Genomic DNA, 26,268 nt, shown 5'->3' with positions numbered 1-26,268 from the left:
GATGTGAGAGAGTGCATCAACTGCCACCAGCAATGAGATCAATCCCTAAATTTAGTTTAAAGGAATAATATCAACTCAGATCAGCAAAGCAAGATAAAATATATATCCGCTTCCATGATGACAAAATTCTATCAAAATGAGTTGAACTTACAGATATAGGAGAATCTGCACCAAGGCTTTTGTCACGGAAGAAAGAAGCAGAATCCATGGATGCGATTGCTAATATGATACGCTTGGATGATTCAGAAGACGAATTTTGAATTGGTAGAGATGCATGAAGTTCAATATTAAGATAAAATCCAAGTCAATGTATTGCAAAGGGAGAAGAATTAATGCCCTAGGGCATAGATCGAGCGATCGGACAAACGATATGTTAGTGTCAATTCAGTGGGTCGTGAGTTTGATTCTCGCCCTGCACAGTGAAGCGAAGGCTCACACTTGAAATTTACCTCTCTTGATGTAATTGAGGGCACGAACATCAAGAGCCGCGTAAAGGCTCCCAAGGAAGAAGAATTAATGCTTTCATGGATGATTATCATTAGAACTTTTACAAGGGATTTATGAGATTGGGCATTAAACAAGAGTTCTACTATAGGACCAAAAAGCCTCACTGAGAGACTTACAGAATAGGGTCGAAAAGACCAAAATACCATTGCCCAAAATACAAATTTGCAAGGATGTCATTGCACAGCCTAGCCCTCGCCTCTCTCCTCTCTCTCTTCTCCTATGGTTGCGCACCCAACCCTTGCCTCCCTCCTCTCTCCCTTCTCTCATGGCCACGCGACTGCCTGCCGCCTCGCCAACCATTGTTGGATACAATGAGCGATGGTCGGCGAGGCGAGGCGCGACCGTCGGCAACCATGAGAGAAGGGAGAGAGGAGGGAGGCGAGGGTTGGGCGTGCGACCATGAGAGAAGGGAGAGAGGAGAGAGGCAAAGGCTGGGCGAGGGCATTTAGGTCTTTATGACCCCATTAGGTAAATTCATCTATAAGCGCATTGAACAATGTAAAATAATACATTAAACAATAAGGTAAATATCTTCCTACTTCCCAACGTAATATATAAATTTATGCGCAAGTTTCTATACCGCAGACAATGCCTGAAGTCAAGCAACAGGCTATGGTGGCGGCATTTGCTCATGAAAGAGGTTGAAACCCATCCTCCTCATCCTCTATGTATGCTATTGCAAGGTCTCATATGCTTTGGTGGTTGGTTTTTTTATGGTATTCAATGTGATTATTTAATTTATCTGTATATGCACGTATATATATGTATATGTGTGTATCAATCAAAATGAAGAAAAAGTACACAAGAGATTTACATAGTTCGTCGTAAGCATATGTGCATGGAATGGAAAATTTTAAATCCACTAAGATGAATGAGTATAATAATTTTTCCCTTTATTCTCTCTTATTATCAAGTACATATAAAAATGTTCTATATATATAGAAGAGATATCGACCCCTAATTTCATCAAGAGATAACAAACTCAAAATGAGCTTTGAATTGTAGAATTAGAGGCATAAACTCAACAATCAAACTAAAGAAATCACTAAACAAATTAAATCAATTCATAAGATAAAAAAATCTCTAAAATACTATTATAAAGATACACCTATTACTTTCAAAAATAAGGCATATAGAAAAATTGTAATTCTTTCACGTGTAACTAATGTTGAGCTAAGAGATTTTTCTAAATATTTTAAAAACTATTGAGTATTTATTTTTGTACTTTTGTTTTGAAAATTACTATTTTTGTCAAGATTAGTTCAAAATGAATGAAGATCTTAAATTTAAGAATTCTTATCTTAAAAAAGTTTATGTAAAGATTGTCTAAATTTGATGTTGATCAATACTTGAAGAATGTTTGTATATATTAAGGTGAAATGAACAACAGAATTCTCTCCTATCTTCCAACACAATTTCCTGTTTTTTTTTCTTTAATATCTTTTATTCTCTGAAAAACAATAACCAGATCCGTATAAATTTTATTTTTATTTTGTTTGCATTTTTTAATAGGTATAATAAATATAATTCAATCTCAATTGCATAAACCACTTTAAATACAATTATTGAAGTACAAAATCACTAAATTACGTCTCATATATAACAAATATAAATCTACTAAAGCCAACAATAATAAGTTGGATAGAAAAATTTAGAGAAAGCCTTGCTCACAAAAGGAAATTGAACCTTGAACTTAAAAATTCTAAGGTTTGTGTGTTGTGTCTTGCCACTAATTGAGATTTAAACTAGTTTTGTTTATCTTTCATCTCTCTATAGGCAATATCAATAACCAAATAACAGACAAAATACAATTAAAATTATTCATATAACTCAATTTAGTGTTAGATATATATACTAATTTCGCAAATAACTCGTGACTTTTATCAATTTTTCTCTGTTTTTTTTATTTTACATCATTTCTTGTTTGATTTCATTTTATATCAGTTTAATTCAACCGAATTGAATTTTCAACGATGAAGCCCCAAAATTTGGAGTAAAAATATTCATTTTGTCACTCCAAAAACTCAAATCATATCCAACCAAACTAATTCAAACTAGATTATTTTGGCCTTCAAAATCAAACTCAAGCCATTCCCGTCGTTGCAAAAGAGTGTTGTAACCCTGGCGAAGTCTTCTTTTTTTTTTTTTTCTTTTTTTTTTTCAACTTGCTTGGTTGTAGCCTGTCTCTCCTAAACAATAATCACAAGCACTAACCATAACCCTACTTCTCCTTGACAATGAAACAAAAAGGCAGAAGAAGCAAACAAAAGGATCACTCTTCTATACAAAATAACCAAATCCATTACTTATTAGATTTATACGTTAAAGGACTGATATGAAAATAAATTCCTTCATCCAAAATCTGTTTGAACGAGCAGAATTGCAAGAACCAGACCTACATCATGATGGTGATCATAGTTTGGCCTTGTTAGGAGGTTATTAGGAATGATAACATCATTCGCATCTGAATAGAATTAGGAAGCTTCTCATGGAAGATGCACAAGTTTGGGATTGGAAACTAATATCAAAATAATTCATATTTTGGGTGTTAATGGAAAATTATAAAATATAAAAACCAACCCTTTGTTTCATTCTTGTTAGTGATACGGAGGTAAATGAGTCATTGTACAAACTCTTATGGGAATCAAAATGGAGTATACATAACCTCCAACAGTCAGAAGGAAAGGGGAGAGCAAGAGAAAAGGACCCCCTTTTGCCCTTCTGCTCATAGCATACAACTCCTTAAAAGCCGAGGGGGGAAAAAAAGGTAACAAAGAAGAAGAAGAAAGCTATCCTAGCTTGTAAGTTGGATTACAAACTGAAATCTACTTCAGCACGTCTCAGCACAGATGTTACCCTTGAGAAAAATTCTGGTTCCTTGTTCTTTATATCTTCAAGTGTGCTCATCTCATGTTCATCAGCCTGAGGAAATAAAAGGACCGTATAACTCCTTTAGCAGTGCTCAACAGGCGACACAAAAGAAAAAGTGAAATAAATAAAGTTAAAATGATAAAATTAAAAATGAGATTATTCATAATAAGGTTGAAGTGACTTCTACTGATAATAAAATGTGAGACATAATTAAAACGATCTAGTCATTTTCTTATAATATATTCCTTTCCATAGGACAAACTTGAGTTTGATGCAAAATATAGAAGCCACACAACAGTATAGGACGGTGGAATTTGAATTTAAAAAAATTCAACACCACAAGAGAAATAAAAGTAAATTCGGAGAAAAGCGCATCCAATATGAGTTGATTTCTATTTTAGCTTCATCCTTACCTCTTTTGTTCCCCTTTCACATTGGATGCTCCAAAGTAATACAAAACCAAACAGTATATAATGATCAAATAACTACAGTACCTCTTTAAATCTTAGAAGAATTATGTTTGAGACTGATGCTGGTTTCGTCTGATCCCACCTGAGAATTTTCGTGAACAGCAGAACAATGTAAGTGAAATAGGACATGAAACTGTCAGAAAAGAGTTATGTACAAGGATAAAGCATTATGAGATACAAATGAACCATTAATTGATGTTTATGTATCAGGTAGGTAACTTGTAAGATAAAATAAATAGACGTGTTACCTAGGCCCCAGAAACCAAAATCAAACAATTAGAACACGTGAAAGACTTCCATAATTGCAGCAACAACTCAACTAGAGTTCATGTTTGTTTTATTCGATCCAAGAAGTTTTATGCTAGTCATAAGCTATCTAATGCAATCCTCTCCTTTATCCAGGCTTGGGAATAGTAACAGCTCAATTTTTTTGTAATATATAAATCACTCTGACAAGTACTTAGCCCAAAAAAAAAGACTTTGCCAATTAATTCCAGGCCCTAAATGTTTAAGTTTATCAAGGAAACAACTAAATGTTAAATATAGATTATATAACAAAGCAAAGAATAAACCAATGCAAAAAATCCATATTTTACAAGCCAACTTCTTCAAAATTTCAGAATTTTAGTCAATCACCTAGTTTTTTGGAGTTCCTGCTTTTTACGTACAAATTGTCTAATTTGGATCATATATAAGGAAAGGGCCAACCTCTATTCTTAAATAAACCAATGCAAAAAATCCATATTTTACAAGCCAACTTCTTCAAAATTTCAGAATTTTAGTCAATCACCTAGTTTTTTGGAGTTCCTGCTTTTTACTTACAAATTGTCTAATTTGGATCATATATAAGGAGAGGGCCAACCTCTATTCTTAAAAAAAGTAGAAGTGAGGCAACTTCATACAAACACAAAATTTCAGAAGAATAATTTCAAAATCCTTTTTTCAAAGAGTCCAAACATTATGCATTGTTATTTAAGAAAACTTTTTAGGACATAAAATATCATCCTTGATCAAAATTCAAAAAGGGGCAGAATATTACACTCTTGCAGCATCTCAAAAAATTTAGTGATCCATTTCAACTTTACATTAGCATGAGATTTCCCACTAGATTATTGGAAACATAATCAGTTTGAAAGCATCCCATACCTCACAAGCATTAAGTCATTGATAGACCGCCACATTACTCGCCCAACATCTTTTGTAGATTCATCTCTTGCACTTCGTCCATGCCATAATTCTTTTACAATATACATAACTTCTTCAACATCTACCTTGAAAAGTGACCCAAACCAATGTGAAACAATAATCAACATATATCAGTATATTATGACGTGCAGTACATGTTTTTGTGCTAGTTATGAAACTTCCAGAAAGCAAAAACAATGAACAAGCAAAAGACTTGGTCAATCTTACATTCAAGGAGAAAGATGAAACAACAGTAAGTGGCAATCTAGCAAGAACAATCCAAAACCACCCCTGATAATTTTTTTTCTTCTCTTTTTCTTATGAAAAAGAAAAGTTCAAATATGTCCCCATTACTTCCAGAGACTTGCAATGTTTTTCGATGCACACCCAAGTAACAAGAAACAAACATTCCCATCTCAAACTGCACATCCACAACTTTGACAAAATCTTTCAAGGGTTACTGGGTGGTACTATCCCCCACATTGAATGACCCATGCAACAAAATATAACGCCCAAATATCAGGTTACCCCCCCCCCCCCCCACAAAAAAAAAAAAATAAAAAAAAATAAAATAACACCCGAAGTATGATGATGAAAAAAAAAAAAAAAATCATGGAAGAGTTGCATCTGATCCTTTCTCTTCAAATTACCTTAGCCTTGAGGACCATGTAATGTGCAACTCGATCAGATTATTGGTAGCAACAAGAGAAAGAAAGAATCCTTCCAGAACCATAAGTATGATAAAGATAGAAGAACATAGTTGGACCCTGGCCTTCCAAAGCCCAACCCATCCCTGTTACGAAATCATATGAATCTAGCTTATTAGCCAATGAACATTCATCTTTTGTTCCATTTCCACCCAATTACATTTAGTTGTTTCCTTAGAATGCTAAGGCTAACAGTGGAATGTCCATTTAGTTCGAATCAAGTGTGGTTTAACCCTATTTCACCATTTATAATCCACCATGGCTGAACGACACTTGAGTCTTTAGTTAACTTCATTTAAACCTCAACACTGGAGCAGCCTAATGACATTCATTAGGAACAACTGACAAACATCAGTAATCTGTCAACAGTTCATGTTCTACTGTTGACATTCCAAAAGCCGCCTCTTGGTTTCTCCCATTTCAATCAAATCAGTCAACAGTTCACAAGGGTTTTAAGCCGCCCTGTCGACAGTTCAATCATCAGCTCTTGGTTTTTACCAATTTCTCATACAGACTGCCGATGGTTTGAAAATTGATTGTTGACAGTTTCAGTTCAGGATGTAACTAAGGCTGCAAACCTTGGTTTCTGGCCCAGAATCATGCTTTATTTCTACGGGAGCTAGTTCCAAGCAAGCATATATATTATACATGCAACTCAAAGTCCATTTTAAGGTCATGCACACCAAAATGCAATATTGTTCAATTCTCAATGGCATGCCGGGATGCTCATTCCCTATATATGTCCCAAATAAGTCACAATGTCCCACATGCAGCCATGGCAAGATATTAGGTCTCCAAACACGAGCATCCCATTCCTTATCATCAGAGTACATACAACCATGCCCCCAAACACTATACAAAGGGTACATATACATGGACTAGGTTAATATAAAACTGCTAGGGATTGCTCAACATGCTATAGCTAGCCCAAAATCTCATAAATATGGGTACATCAATATGCAAAAATCATGCCCAAGTCATCTAAACTACACCCCTCACCCCTCATCTGCTTCATCTATGCAGTTCAATATAACAACATGAACTGCAAAGTCCGGTAAGATAAACATGCAAAGGTAGCATGGACATGCAACACATGATCATGTTAGTTGCTCAATGCCGTGAAACATGCAATAGTTTTACTCATAAATATCAATCTCAGCGGATGGCCACTGCCCACAGCCATACAGACATTCATGGACTCTGTTTACTTCCCCTGCTCTAGAAGTCACTGGACTACTGGTGGTTACCATTGCATAAGCTAAAGCACATATGAATATGCATACTATGATTGGGATGTGGTGTGCAACAATAATAGTGCCAGGCATGAAATCTGACCAATACTCATGCTTGTGACTGATTTCTTAGGTGTGTTTCCACTGTTTATCAGGTTTCCTTTCCAGACTGAATCACATGCAAGCTTTTTGCTGCTGCCCTCAAAACTCGAGAATTATTACCTCCCTCCCTCCTCCCACCCACCCACCCAAAGTTTATAACGACAAAACTGGAGGGTTCTCTCTTTGGTGGCATATCCTCATGCTTCTAGCAGCCCAGCCCAATAGTTTCCTGGGAAGTTTTCTTCCTTAGCTCAGCCTTAGCCAACAACATGATGTCCTAGAAAGCTTTTTGAACGCTCCTTAACAATTGCCCCCTTGAATGTTATATATATATTCAACATGTACTTCATATACATATATGGGGCAAATGCAGTTCAACCATCTTGATTTATTCATTTTTGACAGTTCATCAAAGCCATGTGTAGACATAGAATCCTGCCATGCCTAAATCCTCACAAAAAATAATAACTTTGGACTCATTTACATTAGCACAGCTCAAAAAGTCTATCAACGGTTCCTCAAATCTGTCGACAGTTTGGACAAATTGTCAACAGTTTCCTCTTTCAAAAGACAATTTCAGCCATTGGTCGACAGTTTTTTCTCATCCTGGTCAACAATTTTTGTATTCCCCTGTATGCCTTTGCTAGCTCAACAATTGTCAACAGTTTACATCTTTCTGTTGATGGCTATTAAAGCCGAACATTATCATATTTGTAGTCTGATAAAGTCTTACTTTGATGGCTATTAAAGCTGAACATTTTCATGGTTTGTTTCCTATAATAGTTCTTCAAAAGTTAGGAATCTTTTGGTATTTTGATGGATTTCCAGACATGGGCTATAAATGTGACCATTAGGGGCTGTCACATGAGGTAAGTACTTCAGTTGTTAGTCATACAAGCACAATCAGAGCATACAATGTGGCATACAACAAGTGAAGCAGAATTCCTTCTCAAAGTTTCCTGTGTCTATCTTGATTTTAGATACGCTTTAGAAGACAAAATGCCATAATTTCTAAAAGATGAAGTCCAAGGCCCCTTAAATTTAGTGTTTTTTTCTTTATATTAGTTCATGTAAAAAGTGGATATGTTTTAAGAAGACCATAGCGCCTTGAAACCTGGATGTAATCATAGCACAAGTATGATGTTATGGTAACCTAGTTGTCCTGTCTATTAGTTTCTTCTTTATCCTTATAAACCTGACAATTATCTTCTTTCAGCTTTTTTCTCTACTGTATACCTGCCTTCACAAACAATTCCTTGTTCACCACAGTTCTTAGCAATCTACTACCCAATAGAATAATAACATGCTCTGCTACTGTACACAAAATTATTTGGTCAATGGAAGAGGTGCTAAATTATTTGCTTGAGTTGTGGAGAAACAATTTAGAATCTAAGGGATTTAAATTAAGTAGAAGGAAAATAGAATATATGGAATGTAAATTTAGTAAGAATGCAAAAGTGGAAGATGTTATAATAAAATTGGAAGACCAACTCATACAAAGAAAAGACCATTTTCGATATTTAGGATCAATCATTCAAAAAGATGGAAAAATTCATGACGATGTCACGCATAGAATTAAAACAGGTTGGCTAAAATGGAGAAATGCATCGGGGGTGTTATGTGATGGTAAAATCCCATTAAAATTGAAAGGAAAATTCTATAAGACAACTATAAGACCAGTTTTGTTGTATGGTTCAGAATGTTGGGCAGTCAAATACTAGCATGAGCAAAAGACGAACGTAACGGAGATGAGGATACTAAGATGGATGTATGGCCATACAAAAAATGATAAAATTAGAAATGAGGTTATTCGTAATAAAGTAGGAGTAGTGCCAATCAAGGAGAAGATGAAAGAGACTAGATTAAAATGGTTTGGTCATGTAAGAAGAAGAACAAGAGACGCTCCTGTGAGGAGAGTTGATGATATGGAACAATTAGTTAAAAAAAAAGGTAGAGGCAGATGCAAGAAGACTTTGGGAGAGACATAAAAGTTTGATATAAAATGTATGGGCCTAAATAAAGATATGACAAAAGACATAAATACATGAAAATCTAGAATTCATGTAGCTGGTCCCACATAATGGGATAAAGGCTGGATATGTTGTTATATGTTGTAATGGAAGAGGTGCTAAGCTCTCCCTCAGAGCCATACTTCTTTTTTTTTTTGGGGGGGGGGGGGGGCTAGGTAAAACCATACCTTTTTGTTACACCTTTCGAAACCCTAAAGTGCAATATTTTACTGATGCTCAAGCCACAGGAACTCCTTTTGTGAGAAATCATATTCATACAATGCAATCCATTTATTAAATATAAAAGAAAGACCAGTATAGACTTATTAACTCATATTATTTAGTCACTATAATGATGAAAGGATTTGTATGCAAACCTTCCTACCTGTACTTGCATGGGTGTGCCATATAATAGTTCTTCATGCTCAATAAGGCGCTGATGGAGAACGTGATAGTGGTCCATGTCAAAATTCACCACTGGCTCCGTTTGAACTTCCAGACCTGCCAGTTGCGTTACAACATAGGAAGCCATGACTTGTCCAAAAATTGCAGGAATGGTACCGAGAACAGGAATTATTCGAACCCTAAAACCTGGTACTATCTGATATCAAAATATTTAACATTAGAATGAACTCATAACATGTCCATGACAGGATAGAAATACAAAGGAAACTAGAATAGATACATCAAAGCCCACTTGATCCCTTGTTTCTTCCAAGGTTGTTTAGTGAAACACCCGTTAATGATATGAAGGCAAACAATAAAATAACAATTGATAATTCATGTTAATAGGTTAACAGCCTTACTTGATAGTCTGAAGGATTTTCTTCTTCCCCGCTTGGTCCCTTAAAAGGAAGCAACTTCACTTTAGGTTTCTCTAATGAAAAAATAACTGGAATGCCTCCTTCAATACCATAGTCTTTCCTCAGACGGTGTCTCACCTACAAAAGAATTAACTTGTAAGAATTTCACTGTAAATAATTATTAGTAGATTGATTTCTCCATTTCTCAAAACGAACTCTACAAGAGTCTCATAAGCAAGAGAATACATATGATTATTTAACAATCCCAAAAAGAATAGGAAGATCAACATATATTAAATATCCAGACCAAGCTTCTGAACAGTATAGTTGGAATCAAACTACAAAACCAGCTGTTTGAAAAAAATAACCAACTGGATTCTGGTTTCAAAACAATCTGTTTATAGAAACAGAAATTTCATGAAAAGACCAAACGTTTCCAGCTCACGCTTAAAGAGAGATATTCAAGGCTCATTAGATGAATTAGAAATGACTTGGTGAAATCCCTGAAATTAAGGTTCCTCTTAGGAACACTGTTCCAAAAAATATTAGACCTACACAAGAAACCAAAGACCACAAGAACAATTTCTGTAGATAGAAAAGAAGCAATACAGCTCGAGAGAGTGGATCATTTGTTGACTCTCTCAAATCAGCCACTCGGATTCTCGTTGGGTCAGCTCTTGCACCAGCTCCTGTTGCAGACAGAACTTTCAAGCCCCTACGCACACAAGCAGCAAGGAGTGCCACCTATTACATATAATTTTTTTTCTGATAAGCATCATCTGTTACATATGGTAAAGCAAAACTTTCTAAAATTGAAAAGTAAAATCATCCACATTAATTACACTTATTAAATGCGTGAGTAATTATTCAATAATTAAAATGTTCACGGTACATATTCAGACTTTTTATACCAAGAAACAATGCTTGAAATTCCAATGTCACAAGTCAATATCTCACTCACCAAGCAAAATCGATATGAAGCAATCCTTTTCTCTCTCTCTCTCAACACATAAGCACAAGCTCACATCAAAATTTTGAAAAGAAAGCATTTACATATTAGAAAGTTGTAACAAATTTATAAACCATTTTTTGTTACAAACCATTTACAATATAATAATTGCTGCCCACAAAAAATATGTGCTAAAAGAGTAGAACAAGTCAATAAGTATAGTACCTTGGTGTCTATGTTATCAATGCAGTCTAGTACAAAATCAGGGTGGCCAGAGAGAATTTCTTCTTCAGAAGATGCATCATATAGCATCACTTTCACATCAACATGGCATTCTGGGAAAATTGATGAGAAATGCTTTTTAAGGCAAATGGCTTTTGGGATACCAACATCCTCTCTTGTTGCAACAGCGTGTCGATTTAAAGATGAAAGTGACACCTTTCCACACAAACAACCGAATGTTGTTAGGAATGAAAGAAAAGATACAAGATGCAAAACATAAAGCACGCAACCAGCCCCCCTTCAGCACTCACGACCCAAATATATATGCTTCCAAATTGCAGAAGTTTGCTTTGAATTTAGGAAAACAATCAATCTCTAAATGATTTTATTTTCTCACCTGCTTGTACAAATAGAAAAAAAAAAAAAAAAAAAAATTGGCGCAGATATGTGTAATAGCCCTCATGAAGAAAAGACCTAACCTCAGAAAGGAAGTTTAATATCTAGTTTTTTTGTGCCTTGTTAAATTCATAAATACATACAACCATAACTTCAGGTTTGCCAAAAAATTTCCAATAAAAATGAATCTTCAGAGTCCACAAGACAGGGATCTGAAATATTTCAGACTACATAAAACAAGGCTAGGTGTGGTGTTATTTATGTATTGGTATCAAGCGTAATCCTTCATGCAAATACTCAAAAATCTCCACAAAACCCAAAAATTGATTAAAGAAAGGTCAATAACACCAAGACTCAACTGTATGAAAGGGAAAGAAATCTATCTCATCATATCCATGGAAGGTCCTCTATTATGTTCAGCACAGATGCAGCATAGGACATCAAGAACTAGACGCCAACCTTTTTTCTTTCTCTTGGTTACAATAGCTCCTCTACAAGCCACATTCAATGGAGAGGACAAATGTTAAGTCTGATCTCAATGAATCTTTAGGATTTCCATGGAGGAAGAGGTTCTTTAACCAAGATTATTCAATTAAGCCATCTGAAGGATTTAAACCACACATGAACAATTCACCAAGTAAAAACTGTCTAAAGTACACACACCCATGAAGCCAACATCATATACAATATAACTTAAACTGAAAAACAATATCACTCCCCATGATGCCAAACAGTTCTTAAACTATGACCTCATGGTCAATGCAAATGGGAAACAATGGCATAGCTCAAAACTAATTTTATTACCTTATATAGTACTACTAGCGTATACCGTGCCTAAAGGCACGGTGTAAATAATATTAAGATTAAAATGCAATAATGTTCACTTATATTGCAAAAAAAATTGTAAATACTGAACAAAAAACAAAAATTAAAGTTATTATATATTTGTTAACATTTTATAATAAAAAAATTACTAAATCTATATAATAAAGCACATTAGTAAGTGCTCTACAATCTGAATAAATTAAATTAAAAATTAAATATCAAACAATACATACCAATCGTCGTCGGGGACCCTTGGAGCCCCCGACAACGGCCGGTTGGGGGCCCGTGGGTCATCTCGGACCTCTATCGCCCCCCTGCCATCCCTCGCAATGCTTCGCCCCCATCCGCCGGCCCCCCCACCAGCTGTCGACCCTTCCTCCCCCCCCCCCAACTGTCGGCACCCGCCAATGGCATGGGTGGGTGGGTTTGTGAGAGAAAGAAAAAGAGAGGGGGAGAGGCAGTGAGTGAGGGAATAGGAGAAACGGTGCAATAGAGGAGGGGAAAGAGGCAATGAATGAGGGAGTGGGTGGTTGTCGCACCTGTCGACCCCCATATGCCGTCGTCCCTCCCGCCCCCCTCACCGCCATCACACTCACCGACCCCCCACCTGTCGTCGACCCTCCCTTCCCCCATCGCCGTTGCACCTGCCGATGGCATGGGTGGGTGGGTCTATGAGAGAGAGAAAGAAAGAGGGAGAGGGAGTGAAGCAATGAGTGAGGGAGTGAGTGATTATCGCACCCGCCGGCCCTCCCTTCCCACCACCGTCATCGCACCCACCAATGGCATGGGTGGGTGGGTTTGTGAGAGAGAGAAAGAGAGAGGAAGTGAGTGAGGGGTGGGTGGGTGGGTTTGTGAGAGAGAGAAAGAGAGAGGAAGTGAGTGAGGGGTGGGTGAGTGGATCTATGAGAGAGAGAGAGACAAAGGAGGAGAGAGAGAGAGGTAGTGCATGTGGGAGTGAATGGATGGGAACATCATTCATTTCAACCATTGATATATATTTAAAATTCATCTCAGGCATTGAAATGTGTCTCTGAAATATTTTACATATTTTTAAATATTCTTTTGCTTTACTATATAGATGATAATTATAATAATAATTTTATGAAGTTTAACATAAAATAGTGACATTTTAAATTTGAAATAAAAAATCAAAAAATAGAGGAATCGTCCTATAGAAATTATGAGGGTTTTTTTATATTTAATTTTATCTTTATTTTATGAAGAGATTATTTTTAGTTATTTACAATCATCTTATATGATAAATTTAATTTTTTATTAAATAGTAAATCATAGCTGAACTCAATGTCATACTCATTTTCTTTGCTTCATCACTAACAAATTCCATCATAAAATTTGATTGATAGTTTGCGTGATATATTTTGGTTACATAATAAATTGAATATTTTTCTATTGGATTAAGAGGGCTTCTGGCAAAGGATTTGTTTGGTTTTGGGTTTGAAGTTTTTAAAGTATATGATAACAGATAATTACGAAAAATTTCATAGAATATAGTGATATTTTAAAATCAAAAATCAAAAAATAGAAAAATCATCCTACAGAAATAAAAAAATAAGGTTATTTTTAGTTATTTACAATTGTTCTAAATGATAAATGATAGCTCAACATATTCTATCATAAAATTTGATTGACAGTTTACGTGATACATACCCACACAAAAAAAGAGTTACACGAAATATATGAAATGGAGTTACACACAAGGAATATATATTACATACATAGAATACATAAATATACACACACATAAAAAATACATTTAATTAATCCAATACATTAATTTGGAGTCCGTGCACAGCAATGTATTAATTAAAAAATACATTTTTCTTTTATTTTTTTCTCCTTCTCCCTTCATCTTCTTCCTGCAACGCAACGCACAGCACTGGCCATCGCCCGCGCAGCCTCCGCCGGTCGTCCTCAGTCACCGCCCCATCACCGCAATCAGCCGTTCGCCGTGTCACATACCTAGGGTTGTGATTGGAATTTGGGAGCGAAACAGGATGATAGAATTAAAGGAGGGAGAGAGAATTCAAAGAGAGAGTTAGAGGGAGAGATTAAAGAGGAAACAAGAGAGAGAGAATTAGGGAGATATGAATCACTTCATTCATCAACATACATTTCTCTATATTTTATGGCCTATTTATAAGCTATTCAATAGTAACTGAAATCTGGAAAATAGAACCCATGTGCTCCTAACAACTCACAAAATACCTCCTACTAACTACTACAACCTTATTACAATAATGCCCTTCTCGCTACCCATGAGTTGTGACATTCCCCTCCCCTTGAAAGGTTTCTTGTCCCCAAGAAACTTATTACAACCAAGTCATTGTTTCTTCATCCAATGCCCGTCCTCACCCATTGGTTTCTTCTTCGCTTTTTCTTCTTTTTATCTTGTTTTTTCCCTTCTCTTTTGCTTTCTTTTTTCCATCTCCTCAGCAACAATAGTAGTATGTCTTGCTACCACACCAATGGAAACATGAGTAAGCAAAACAACAAGGGTCTCGGTTCCTTCAACAAAGAATCCCTTCTTTTTCTTCCTTTCATCTTGTTTCACTTTATCCTTCTGCATCCTCCATTGCTCTAAATCAGAAACATACTGCTGGAAGGTTTTAGTGTAATCAATTTCATGCAAGCATCCTCCCTTGACCTCTAACCATTCTTGAACTGCCCTCCATTGGTTATCCATTTCGATGAAGGCACAAATTTCCCTCCAATTGACTAATTTCCCAGTTGGAGTTACCTGATTCAGAGTAGGTAATTCAGCCACTCCTTCCATTCCTATTCTTTCTAGGGAAATAGATTTAAAATCTCCACAATCTAAGGCTGTTGTGGGCGTTTCCATTCCAAGATCTTTGGCTCCCGGACTGTTAGCTAACATCTCAGCTTTATCCTCAACAGTTACCTCCTCCAACGGTGTCATATTGAGGATCTTAGCGGCTGGATTTTCAGTACTAGTGAGAGTGCTTGAGATGCTGCCAATTGTTGGACTGCCATCCCCCAATTCTTCGATCCCTTCTACTGCTTCTTTTTCTTCCTCATCAGCTTCTTACATCTCCAAATTAACAGCCTTAGAAGCTCCATTGATCGTATAGGTTTTGGTCCTTTCTCCAAACCGGTTACTCAAGTCAATTACAAATTGCGGCCAGCTCAATTCCACCCTTCCCCAGCTCCAATTCTGGAACCAAATGTATGGAATTCCACTTAGATTAGTTGCAGCCATTTTTACCTTCTCCTTTTCAGCCACTCGGTGTTAGTAGAACACTCGTTCACATTGCCGAATCCACCATTTTGGCCTATCCCTGTCAAACACCGGAATAGCCAATGGAGCAAGAATGGGCAAATCAGCACTTGGAATTGAAGTCAACAAAGTCCGATTAGTAGTCTGAAATTTATATGAACGCAGGATCAAAGAATCATCCAGCTGCCTACGGAGGTCCTTAATTTCCTTTGTTGCAGCAATTAGTCTTTCAGCCATCTCCTCAGTTCAATTCTTTGAAATTACACCCTGCAACAGCCTCTTAATCTGCTTCCAAAGACCACTCCGAAAACTTATTTCGGTACTCCAAACCCACCAGAATTCAGTCACTAAAATTGCTTTGATAAATCACCAAGACCTATTGATAATCGATCGCTTCCAAATCCGCAACCTTAGCAGCTTCAAGTTCAGCCAATCTAAATTCACTGGAACATAAATTCAGCAACCTATTTTGCCTCGGTCACTGCTTCGCCATACTGCAACTGATCACTACTAATATTGCTTTCGGAGCTGCCTGGCTCACAGTTGAGGAATGATCAGTTCCATTGCAGTACTTCAAAGTCGCCTCTATATCTCAAACGAAAATCACCGCTAGAAATTAATAACAGAGAAGTATCATTCCGCTCGTTGTAATTCCTCCAAATCGCCGAAATTCACCCCTGTACCATTTTCTAATAGCACCTTCTTTCACGACTTGGTCACATGCAGTGACCTAGACCTGAATTTCCGCTCCTAACCACGCCTGCCTTCTCGCCTCAACCACATGCAGTGAGTTTGTCGGAATCAAAGTGATTCAAGGATCACCTTCGTCTCACCCATTCACCGACCGCTGCTTAGGATTTCGCTAAATTCTTGGATCGGCCACCGTCTCCGAAATTCCCGAAATTTGCTGCTCTTGATTTGCCTCCTAATTCCGCTCGATATCCCGTTGGAATTCTTTCGGCCTGCGTTGTCTTCACTCCCAGGCCGAAGTTGCTTTGCTCGGCTTCGCTTTTCAAATCCGAACTTGCTTGGCTCAACTACGCCTTCCAATCCGTGTTCAATTATGCCTTGCCGCAGTCGCTGGGTTGGAGTGCCTAGCCCGCTCAATTTTAGTTCATCTCTTCTACCTTCGAGTCAACTTCCTTCTCTTTGGATTCGATGCCTTCTTCTCTCACCCGATCACCATCCAAGGCCTGGAGAACCACTAGCTTTGCTTCAATCTTCTTGGAGTCACTATCGCCACCCAATCACCGTCCATCGTCTTGCTTTTGAAGCCACTTCCGCTGCGTAACTCCTCCTTACCTGATTTGACTTCGTCACTGAGAGCAATAGCCTATGGCCGCAATGCCGATCCAATCCTCCTGTTCTGTGTCCGATTCACAGCGGATTCGAGATTGCTTGGACTCGATCGCGATCGCTGTAGCCTCCGATCACTCCAATCTGCTTCTCTCTGATGCCTTAGTCTACTTCAGTCGTGCCTTCCTTCTCGCCCTGGTCACCTGCAACGACCAGATCTGGGACGCAATCAAGGACACTTGAGTTTTAACGCCGATTCCAGATTGCGGCTAGGATTAGGATCGGATGCCTAGGTCTCCTTGCTAAGGAGCGTCGCCTTCAACATATAAGTCCGATCACTATCGGAACTATCTTGGCCAATGTCGCCTTCAATACCGAGCCGATGTCTGCTTCGCGCTTCGCACGACTTCGCCTCTCAATTCCAATTCAATTCCAAGCCAAATTGTACGTGCCTGAAGCAACGGAAATCGCCTAGCTCGTCGGAATTAAATGCCTGAATCGCCCTAGCTAACTGCCAAGAACTTCCTAATCACCGCCTTTCAAGAATCGAATCTGAATTCAGCTATTAAAGTCTCCATAATCACAGCCGAGGAATGATTGGCTCTGATACCATTTGTCACATACCTAGGGTTACCTAGGGTTGTGATTGGAATTTGGGAGCGAAACAAGATGATAGAATTAAAGGAGGGAGAGAGAATTCAAAGAGAGAGTTAGAGGGAGAGATTAGAGAGGAAACAAGAGAGAGAGAATTAGGGAGATATGAATCACTTCATTCATCAACATACATTTCTCTACATTTTAGGGCCTATTTATAAGCTATTTAATAGTAACTGAAATCTGGAAAATAGCACCCATGTGCTCCTAACAACTCACAAAATACCTCATACTAACTACTACAACCTTATTACAACAATGCCCTTCTCGCTACCCATGAGTTGTGACACGTCGCCGCGAGCCACCATCGCCGTTCAACCCTGCGCGCACGAACCGCCATCGCCGTTCGACCCTACTGCTGCATCGTCTGACCACCATCGGCCGCGCCTCCAATTGTCGCACCCAGCCGCTGCATCGTCCACCACCGGCCACCGTTCGGCCTTCAACTCCCTCGCCCACTACTTGTGAGTGTGTATATAAAGAGAGAATCGGTTGTGTGTGGGCGGTTACGTTGTGAGTGTGTATATAGATGTATGTGAGTGTGTGCCTGTGTATATAGATGTGAGAGTGTGTGTGTATATATATGTGGGTGGCTGGCTGCACTGTGATGTGAATGTGTACATATATATATGTATGTGTGGGTGGCTGCGCTATGGGTGGAAGATGGTGTGTGTGTGCCTGTGTATATAGCCGAGTGTATATAGATGTGAGTGTGTATATATATATATATGTGTGTGTGTGTGTGTGGCTGGGTGGCTGCGCTATGATGTGAATGTGTGTATATATATATATATATATATATGTATGTGTGGGTGGTTGCGCTATGGGTGGAAGATGACTGCCTGAATTTGGGCGGGAAAATTTTTAATCACAGCCATCAAATCTTCAGAAGTTGATCCAAGCCATTAAAATGTCTTTCTCTTGAGATATTTTCAAAAACCATTGTGTTTTATTATATAGATATTACCCTAAAATACTAAATCGAGCACCAAAGGAATTTCAAAAGGAGAAAACGAAAAATGCAATATTAGAGAAAGTTCAATTTGCTCAAATTAACAATGAAATATTTGTATTTCACCATTTTGCAATCAGCTCAATGCGAGACGTCTACTCATTAATGTATGAGACGAATTTATCTGTAAGACAAGAAAAAACCAATGGGTACAACCCTCATTGGTATTGTTCAAGATAGGTGACATGGAGTCCTATCCCAGGAAGAATAAATATTATATGCAATTATGCATCACATCGCACCAGCTCCTTGGTGGAAAATTACTCATGGATTGTCAACATTTTCTCTTGCTATACAATTGACATTTGGTAACAAGTAGTATGGCTACTAGGCCAAGATTAACATACAATTGTACACGAAACTCTTCTATATGATACTTCCCTCACCTGGTTTAACATGCTCAGGACGACATGTTATAGAAAATTGTCATGCAATAACCAAAATATGAATATCTCATGCCTGATTATTCTATGACTTGGAAACTACGTCACCTCAACATTTTGACAAATAAACCTTGGGTCTACAACTACTGCCAATAACCTAGTCCACCAACACATATATTGATGCTTCATAAGGAACACTATTAACAAATAATCATCATGCCCAATTAAGACGATTACAAGAGTTCTGTAAAATGGCTATAACCATAATCTCTTCTTCTCTATGTTCTTGTATTCTTTTGTCTCCTACTACGTGTTGCAACCTCACTCTCTTACAGCTTGGACCTATCAGGTGTTGATGAATTGCTGCACCTTCTTCATCCAGGGAATCAACCTCGTGTTACAATAAAAAATGTCCATCTAAATTGATGTACAATGATTTCAACAGTAACATATCAGCGAGGCTGCCCTTGTAACAATTCTTTATGCAAGATACAAGGAGTAAGAGAATCCCCTGGTCTACATAACATTTTAGACCCATGTTTGGCTTCCTCGATGCCTCAAAAAGAGCTATGGATTGCAGCTAGAGGGGATTTAAGGAAAGAAAGCCTCATCACGATCTTGATTTTTGATTCGCATATTCAAATGAACTACCGCTTTCTTTTTTCAAGAATACATTGGAATACAATCATGTATATAGAAAAAAAAGGCTTAAATAATTTCCAAAATTTGGGTAGAGATGGGTGGAGGTCTAAAATCAGGTAGCCAACCCCACCTAATGGGATTAAGCCTTACGATTGTTGTTGTTGTAAATACTTTCCACAAATAAAAGTATCACATAATCCTTAAATAAATTCCTTAAGAATGTTCACATTTTTACACTAGGCTAGATTTAAGTCTTATTATTTCATCCCAAAGGATACCACACTTCCCTAAGCCTAGATATTTTCTACCAACCTAGACCAGGATGTTTTGCATCACAAGATATAATCTGCCTCTATATTCGCTAAAGTGCTTCAAAGACACGCTCCAAAAGTCATTTGGGGGGGGGGGGGGGCGCATAAGGCACCAAAACTGATCTATAGCCTTCAAAATGGGTCGTCAGCATAGAGATAGACAATGTCATATAAATATCAAGATTCCATGCTCCATAGGGAAATACCTGGTCAAAATCCACAAGAAGAAGCTTGCCAACTCCTGATCTCAATAGCATGGATGCTGCATGACTCCCAACCCCTCCAAGACCAATGACAACAACATATGATGCGGACACTTTTTGCTGGGACTCAATGCCAAAGAACTGAATATTCCTAACAATATGAGAAACAGACAAGTCATACTCAAAATGTGGTCATAAAACAAAGGTAAATTACAGTAATTAAGCCTCGCACTAGTTGGGTTGGAAGTGTGAAAATCAAAAAATTACAGTTCAAACCTATCTCCCTCAACAGAAACAGGCATGTCTGCTCCTAGTATGTCTACATATTCATAAGCGTATAAATAATAAATAAGACAACTAATGCAAAGGTCTACACTCTACAGCCTCCAATAATGATTTCAATATAAGTTAAATCCAAAAGGAAATTCTTTACACAGAATAAAGGTTGAAGCCATGCAAACATCAGAATGCCTTTTCCATACAAAATGCTTATAAAATTTAACATCACTATCACAGCTTAACAAATAAAAAACTTAACACAGCTATCACCCAAATGGAATGCAGTTTAACTTCTTTGCATTATTACATCATGAGAATTAATTAACTGGTAGGAACCCAAATTTAAATGAATATGCACATATTTTCTTCATGCACTCTCTCTCTCTCACACACACACACACAAACACGCATATATTTATGAAGTTATAGAATTCTGTCGAACATTAAGAACTAAAATGTCAGCTCCCAAAGGATCTGACCAAGGCTCTCACCAATCACAATGAGGGATTTTAAAGGAGGGAGAATTAGAACTACTTAGGGGGAATTAGAAGAATAGAGAACTGTGAGAATGGAATACTTTCATTCATATTTTACACACAACAATACAGCCCTAGTTATAGGGTTGAGGAATTACAACATAGGAAAGATTACAATAGTTGAAATTAGAAAAGATTACCTATACAAAGTTCAGGAAAATATCCTAAACTAGAATTAAGAAAGTATCCTAAACTGATTTTAGCAATTTCTAAAAAACACACATGTTAGATCAACTTCAAATCCTAATCCTTCTTTATCCTTTCTTTTGTGTATCCTACGGGAATCAACACTCCCCCTCAAACTAGTGAATGAATATCTATCATTCCCAGTTTGCATACCAAGTCTTCAAACCTTCTAACAGCCAGCCCCTTTGTCAGTAGATCAGCCAATTGTTTTCCAGAGGGAATATAGGGGATATGAATCAGATCTACTTCCAACTTCTCCTTTATAAAATGCCGGTACATCTCTATATGCTTTGTCCTGTCATACTGCACAAGATTATGTACAATACTAATAACCGATTGGTTATCACAAAATAACTTGATTGGTCCATTGGTAGTGACTTTTAGATCCTCTAGAACAATCCTTAGCCATAACAATTCACATAGACCGAGTGTCATGACCCTGAATTCTACTTCAACACTAAACCTAGTCACAATATTCTGCTTCTTACTTCACCAAGACACCAAATTCCCTCCTAAGAACACACAATATCCAATTGTAGACCATTTATCAGCTAGGGAACATGCATAATCCGCATCTGTGTAACCTCTAATATCCAAATCTTGTCCTGACCTAAACAAAATTCCCTTGCCCGGTGTTGTTTTCAAATAGGATAGGATCCTTTTTACTGCCTGCCAATGTTCTAAAACACGGCCTAGGCGGTAGCCAAGGCATTAGGCGGCCCCTGGCCGCAATGAATACAAGGAAGTCGATCTCCTAGGCGTCGGGCCCAATTAATCAGACCCAATCGATGCCTAGCCGCCTGGGTCGCTTGACTTTTTTGCGGGCATCGTTTTGGAAATCGCCCCCTTTCCCTACTTCACGTGATACTTCAACCTTCTCCTCAAAGAAATCCCTAATTCTCCTCACTTTTCCCCCTTCATCGCTACCGCTACAACCTATATCCGTCGTCTCTTTCCCTCGTCGCCACACCGCAGCTAAATCGTTCTCTTCTCCCTTCGCCACTATGCAAGTCTCCAACCCGTTGTTGTTCTCCTCTCCAAATCGATCCTGTCGTCGTTCTCTTCTCCGAACCCAAACCAACCCATCTTCGTCATCGTCTCTTCATTGTCGTTCTGTTTGCATTTTGCAGGCTATATATATATATATATATATATATAGAGAGAGAGAGAGAGGAAGATTTATATATATTATATATATAAATTTTTGTATGTGCATTTGGGATAATATGAATTTTAATTTAAAAAACAATAGTTTTCCTAGGCCCCACCTAAGCGCTAGGTCCTAGGCGCCCGACTAGCACCTAGTGCATTTTAGAACACTGTTGCCTACATGTGTTCCTCGATTCAACTATGCATAAATTGGCTTACTAGGCTGACAGAAAATGCAATGTCTGGTCTGGTATGTGAGAGATAGATCAAACAACTTACCAATCTCTGATATCTCCCCTTATCACCGGTTGATTATTTAGGATTTTCTACAAATTTAATGTTAGGCTCTACAGGGGTGCCAACTCCTTTGCCTCCTAGAAGACTGTTAAGACTCCCATTAAATAAACTTATCAAAGAAGAAAGAATGAGGGGAAAAGTAGGGGGGGGGGGGGGGGGGGGCAACCAAGTAAAATAACTCAAGGGTAAAAGAGTTATAAGCTAGTTAGAGGGAAATAATCAGGCATGAGGCTGGAACGAGCAAAGGAGTAGGTATAAAAGGGAGGAGAGAAAGAGAGAGAAGCATGTGGAGAAATTGAAAGGATTTTTGGGAGAGAAGACGGCCCTCTCAAATCGGTCAACATCTATTGTTTTCTTCTTTGAATTTGTAATCGTTTTCTTTTATAGAGGTTGCAAACCCAACTGTAATTAGGAGTTTTGTTTCCTACAGATTTGGCTAAATTCAATCAAAGAGGACGAGCTCTATCAAAGACTTGTTTCCTTTGACAAATCCAGGGTACACTTGTGTTAAAACAAAAAAATACCTGCCTTATAATAGGCCACTTCTATTCCCAGAAAGTACTCGAGTATACCAAGATCCTTAATCTCAAAAATTTGGGCTAGACTTTCTTTCAAGACTCTCTATTCTTCAATATCATTACCTGTAACAATTATATCATCCATATAAACCAGTAAAGTTGTCGCCTTCTTCTTCATTGAGTCTTAATGAATAGTGTATGATCTTCCCTGCTTTGGTGATATCCCATGTGTCTCATTGCCTTAGAGAATCTATCAAATCAAGCCCTCAGTGATTGCTTAAGGCCATAGAGTGCCTTTTTAAGTTTACATATTTTACCTGAATCTCCTTTATTGAATCCTAGTGGTGGTTCCATGTACACTTCTTTCTCTAAATCCCATGAAGAAAAGCATTATTCACATCAAGTTGCTATAACTACCACCCATAGCATGCTGCTAGAGGTAAGAGTATTCGAACTGCTGTCATCTTTGCTACAGGTGCAAAGGTCTCTACATAATCAATTTCATATATTTGAATGCAGCCTTTAGCCACTAAGCGAGCCTCATATCTTTCTAATGTACCATCTGCATTGTATTTCAAGTTAAAAATCCACCTACAATCCACTAAAATAACCCCCTTTGGTCTAAGCACTAGTTCCCGAGTCTGATTCTTCTCCAAAGCTCTCATCTCCTCTTGCATAGCTTGCTTCCAATTCTAATCTTTTAAAGCCTCGTCAACTATCTTAGGGATCACAATGGAATCTATAGAAGTTAGGAAGCTTTTGTGCTTTTGGGGAAGACAATGACAGGAAATATAATTAGCCAATGGATGTTGAGTACAACTTCTAACCCATTTTCTAACAACAATAGGGAGATCCAAGTCATTAGGAACAGAGTTAGAAGGAATCAAGGGATGAGTGACTTCAGTACCTGAGCTGGAAACTGATATTAATCTAGGCTAAGGATGCAAAATAAGCTGTGATCTTCTCTTGAACACATAGGAAGAGCCTTTAAACCTTACCAAGGAGATGGCAGCACAGTCAATGGCTGCTCTGCTTGGTTAGGTGAGTCCTGCTCACTTGAGCTACGTGAGTGAGCAGATGAGTCAGATTGAGCAACTACTTCTGTCTCACTGAATCTCATAGGAACCAAATCTAAGCTGGGAAGAACCAGTGTTTTAAAACACGCTAAACGCTAGTTGGGCGCTAGCCTGGGGCCTAGGCGGGCCTAGGAAATATGCTTGGGTAATTGTAGAAAATGGTTTAGAATACATAAGAATATGCTACTTGTAGAGAATGGCTTTAGAATTCATAGCAATATGCTATTTGTAGAGAAGGGCAGGGTTTATAGAAAATTTTATTTTATTTTTTATTTTTTTCATTCTTTTACTATTTTAGTATTCTCTCTCTCTCTCTCTCTCTCTCAAACCCGCATCCACCGATTGCACTGCTGCCCCGCGCCAACACCGCTCGGACCGCCAACGCCCCCACCCGGTCGGCAACAGAAATCCGCCGCCACGAGAGAGAAATCGAAGAGACGATTAGCGGCGGCGGCGATGACGAGAGAGAAAAATTACGGCCAAGGGAAAATACCGAACACAAATCCAAACACACAAATCAAGGCCAAGAGAGAAATTAAGGCCAAGGTAAGTTTGTAAGTCTTCGAAAATTAGGCGTCACAGGCTGTTAGGCACCACCTAGGCGTCGATTGGGCCTGATTGATTGGACCAAACACCTAGGGTGCCAATTTGCCTGTATTCACAACGGCCAAAGGCCACCTAACGCCTAGGCCGCCTTTTAGAACACTAGGAAGAACAACTTGGTCACCACATTATATATTCTCCCCCTAGTGACCAAGACTAGAGGACACAAAAAAGGATTGAGATTCAACAAAGGTAACATCCTTAGACACACAGAACTTTCTAGATGAAGGATGATAACATTTGTAACCCTTTTCGGATAGGAGAATAGCCAAAAAGGATACACTTAAGGGCCCTAGGATCAAGTTTATCCTAGTGATGCTTTGGAATATGAACAAATGACATGTAGCCAAAGACTCTAAGAGGAAAAGGAGTATGGAGATCAATACCAAGAAAGTACGAAGATAAACATTGAAAGGACTTTGATGGTTTAGGAGTTTAGATGGAACCCAGTTGATTAAGTAGGTTGTTGTTAAGACTGCTCCTCCCCATAAATGTTTAGGAACATGATGATGATCGAGAAGGGCCCTAGTAACATTGAAGAGATGGCTCATTTTTCGTTCGGCCAATCCATTTTGTTGAGGGGTATCAATACAGGAAGACTCATGAACAATTCCTATTTGCTAGAAAAACTGATGCAAGTATGGATTAAAGTAATCCCTTGCATTACAGTACAAAATTTTCTAATTAGAGAGCCAAATTGAGTAGAGATCATTTTATGAAAGAGCGGGAAAACAATACTAATAGCAACCTTATCCTTCAAAAGATACACCTAAGTCATCCGAATACAATCATCAATGAAATATATGAACCATTTAGCTCCAAAACAATTAGGAATCCTAGATGGTCTCCAAACATCAAAGTGGATTAATGAAAAAGGAATAGAGGATAATTTATTACTAATGGGATAAGACATTCGGTGATGCTTGGACATTTCACACACATCACAATGAAGATTACTAACACTTAAATCCTTGAATACAAAAGGAAACATAGTTTTCAACAAAGTAAAAGGAGGATGGCCAAGGCAAAAGTGCTGAAGCCATATGTTAGTGAGAGTAGAAGTAGACTGAGATGAACAGGCAAGCATAGGATGATCCCCTTTAGGAAAAACACTATCCCTCTTCAAGTAATACAGCTCATTCTGCTCCTTAGTAGCACCAATCATCTTCCCCGTGTCCAGTGCCTAAAATTCACATGTATGAGGAGAAAAAATAACACGACAATTAAAATCTTTAGTGAGCTGATGGACAAAAGTCAAATTGGTAGATAGCTTAGGTACATGCAGAACCTGTTTTATAGGAAGAACAAGACTAAGGGTTACCCTGCCCTGACCGGTTATAAGAATTGAGTTTCCATTGCCTATGATGATTCTTTTGGAAGTTCCTAGCAGCTTATAGGTTTCAAATACATTTAGCTCATAGAACATATGGTCAATAGCCCCTGAGTCTAGAATCCACAAATCATTCCTATTGATTTGTGAGGCAATAAAAGACTCAAGAGTGAAAACAAGTACTTGTTTGTGCTAGAGAGCAAGTCTCATCTTGAATGGTTCTCAGGAAACTCTTGAGCTTACTGATTTCATTGGCATT

The 26,268-nt window shown here is 38.0% G+C and overlaps 1 protein-coding gene across 3 annotated transcripts in view; it reads right to left on the bottom strand.

Moving 5' to 3' along the window:
• Positions 1–3,009: 3,009 nt before the first annotated feature.
• LOC127804599 (tRNA threonylcarbamoyladenosine dehydratase) overlaps positions 3,010–26,268 on the bottom strand; it is a 43,451-nt gene continuing 20,192 nt past the window's right edge. The window contains exons 3-10 of one of the 3 annotated variants that reach the window (XM_052341473.1): positions 20,039–20,176; positions 11,061–11,273; positions 10,496–10,630; positions 9,890–10,024; positions 9,469–9,684; positions 4,995–5,119; positions 3,873–3,930; positions 3,010–3,429 (exon numbers count right to left, since the gene is read on the bottom strand). In XM_052341473.1, coding sequence (XP_052197433.1) covers positions 3,319–3,429; positions 3,873–3,930; positions 4,995–5,119; positions 9,469–9,684; positions 9,890–10,024; positions 10,496–10,630; positions 11,061–11,273; positions 20,039–20,176 — 1,131 coding nt within the window. In that variant the 3' untranslated portion in view covers positions 3,010–3,318. Of the gene's footprint in view, positions 3,430–3,872; positions 3,931–4,994; positions 5,120–9,468; positions 9,685–9,889; positions 10,025–10,495; positions 10,631–11,060; positions 11,274–20,038; positions 20,187–26,268 lie in introns of those variants that run through there. The other 2 variants (XM_052341472.1, XR_008023689.1) reach the window with 2 other exon arrangements.

Source organism: Diospyros lotus, chromosome 6, assembly GCF_014633365.1.
Source record: "Diospyros lotus cultivar Yz01 chromosome 6, ASM1463336v1, whole genome shotgun sequence".
Taxonomy (NCBI): Eukaryota; Viridiplantae; Streptophyta; class Magnoliopsida; order Ericales; family Ebenaceae; genus Diospyros; species Diospyros lotus.
The sequence above is the reverse complement of the archived record's forward strand: the minus strand, read 5'-3'. Positions and strand labels throughout refer to the sequence as shown.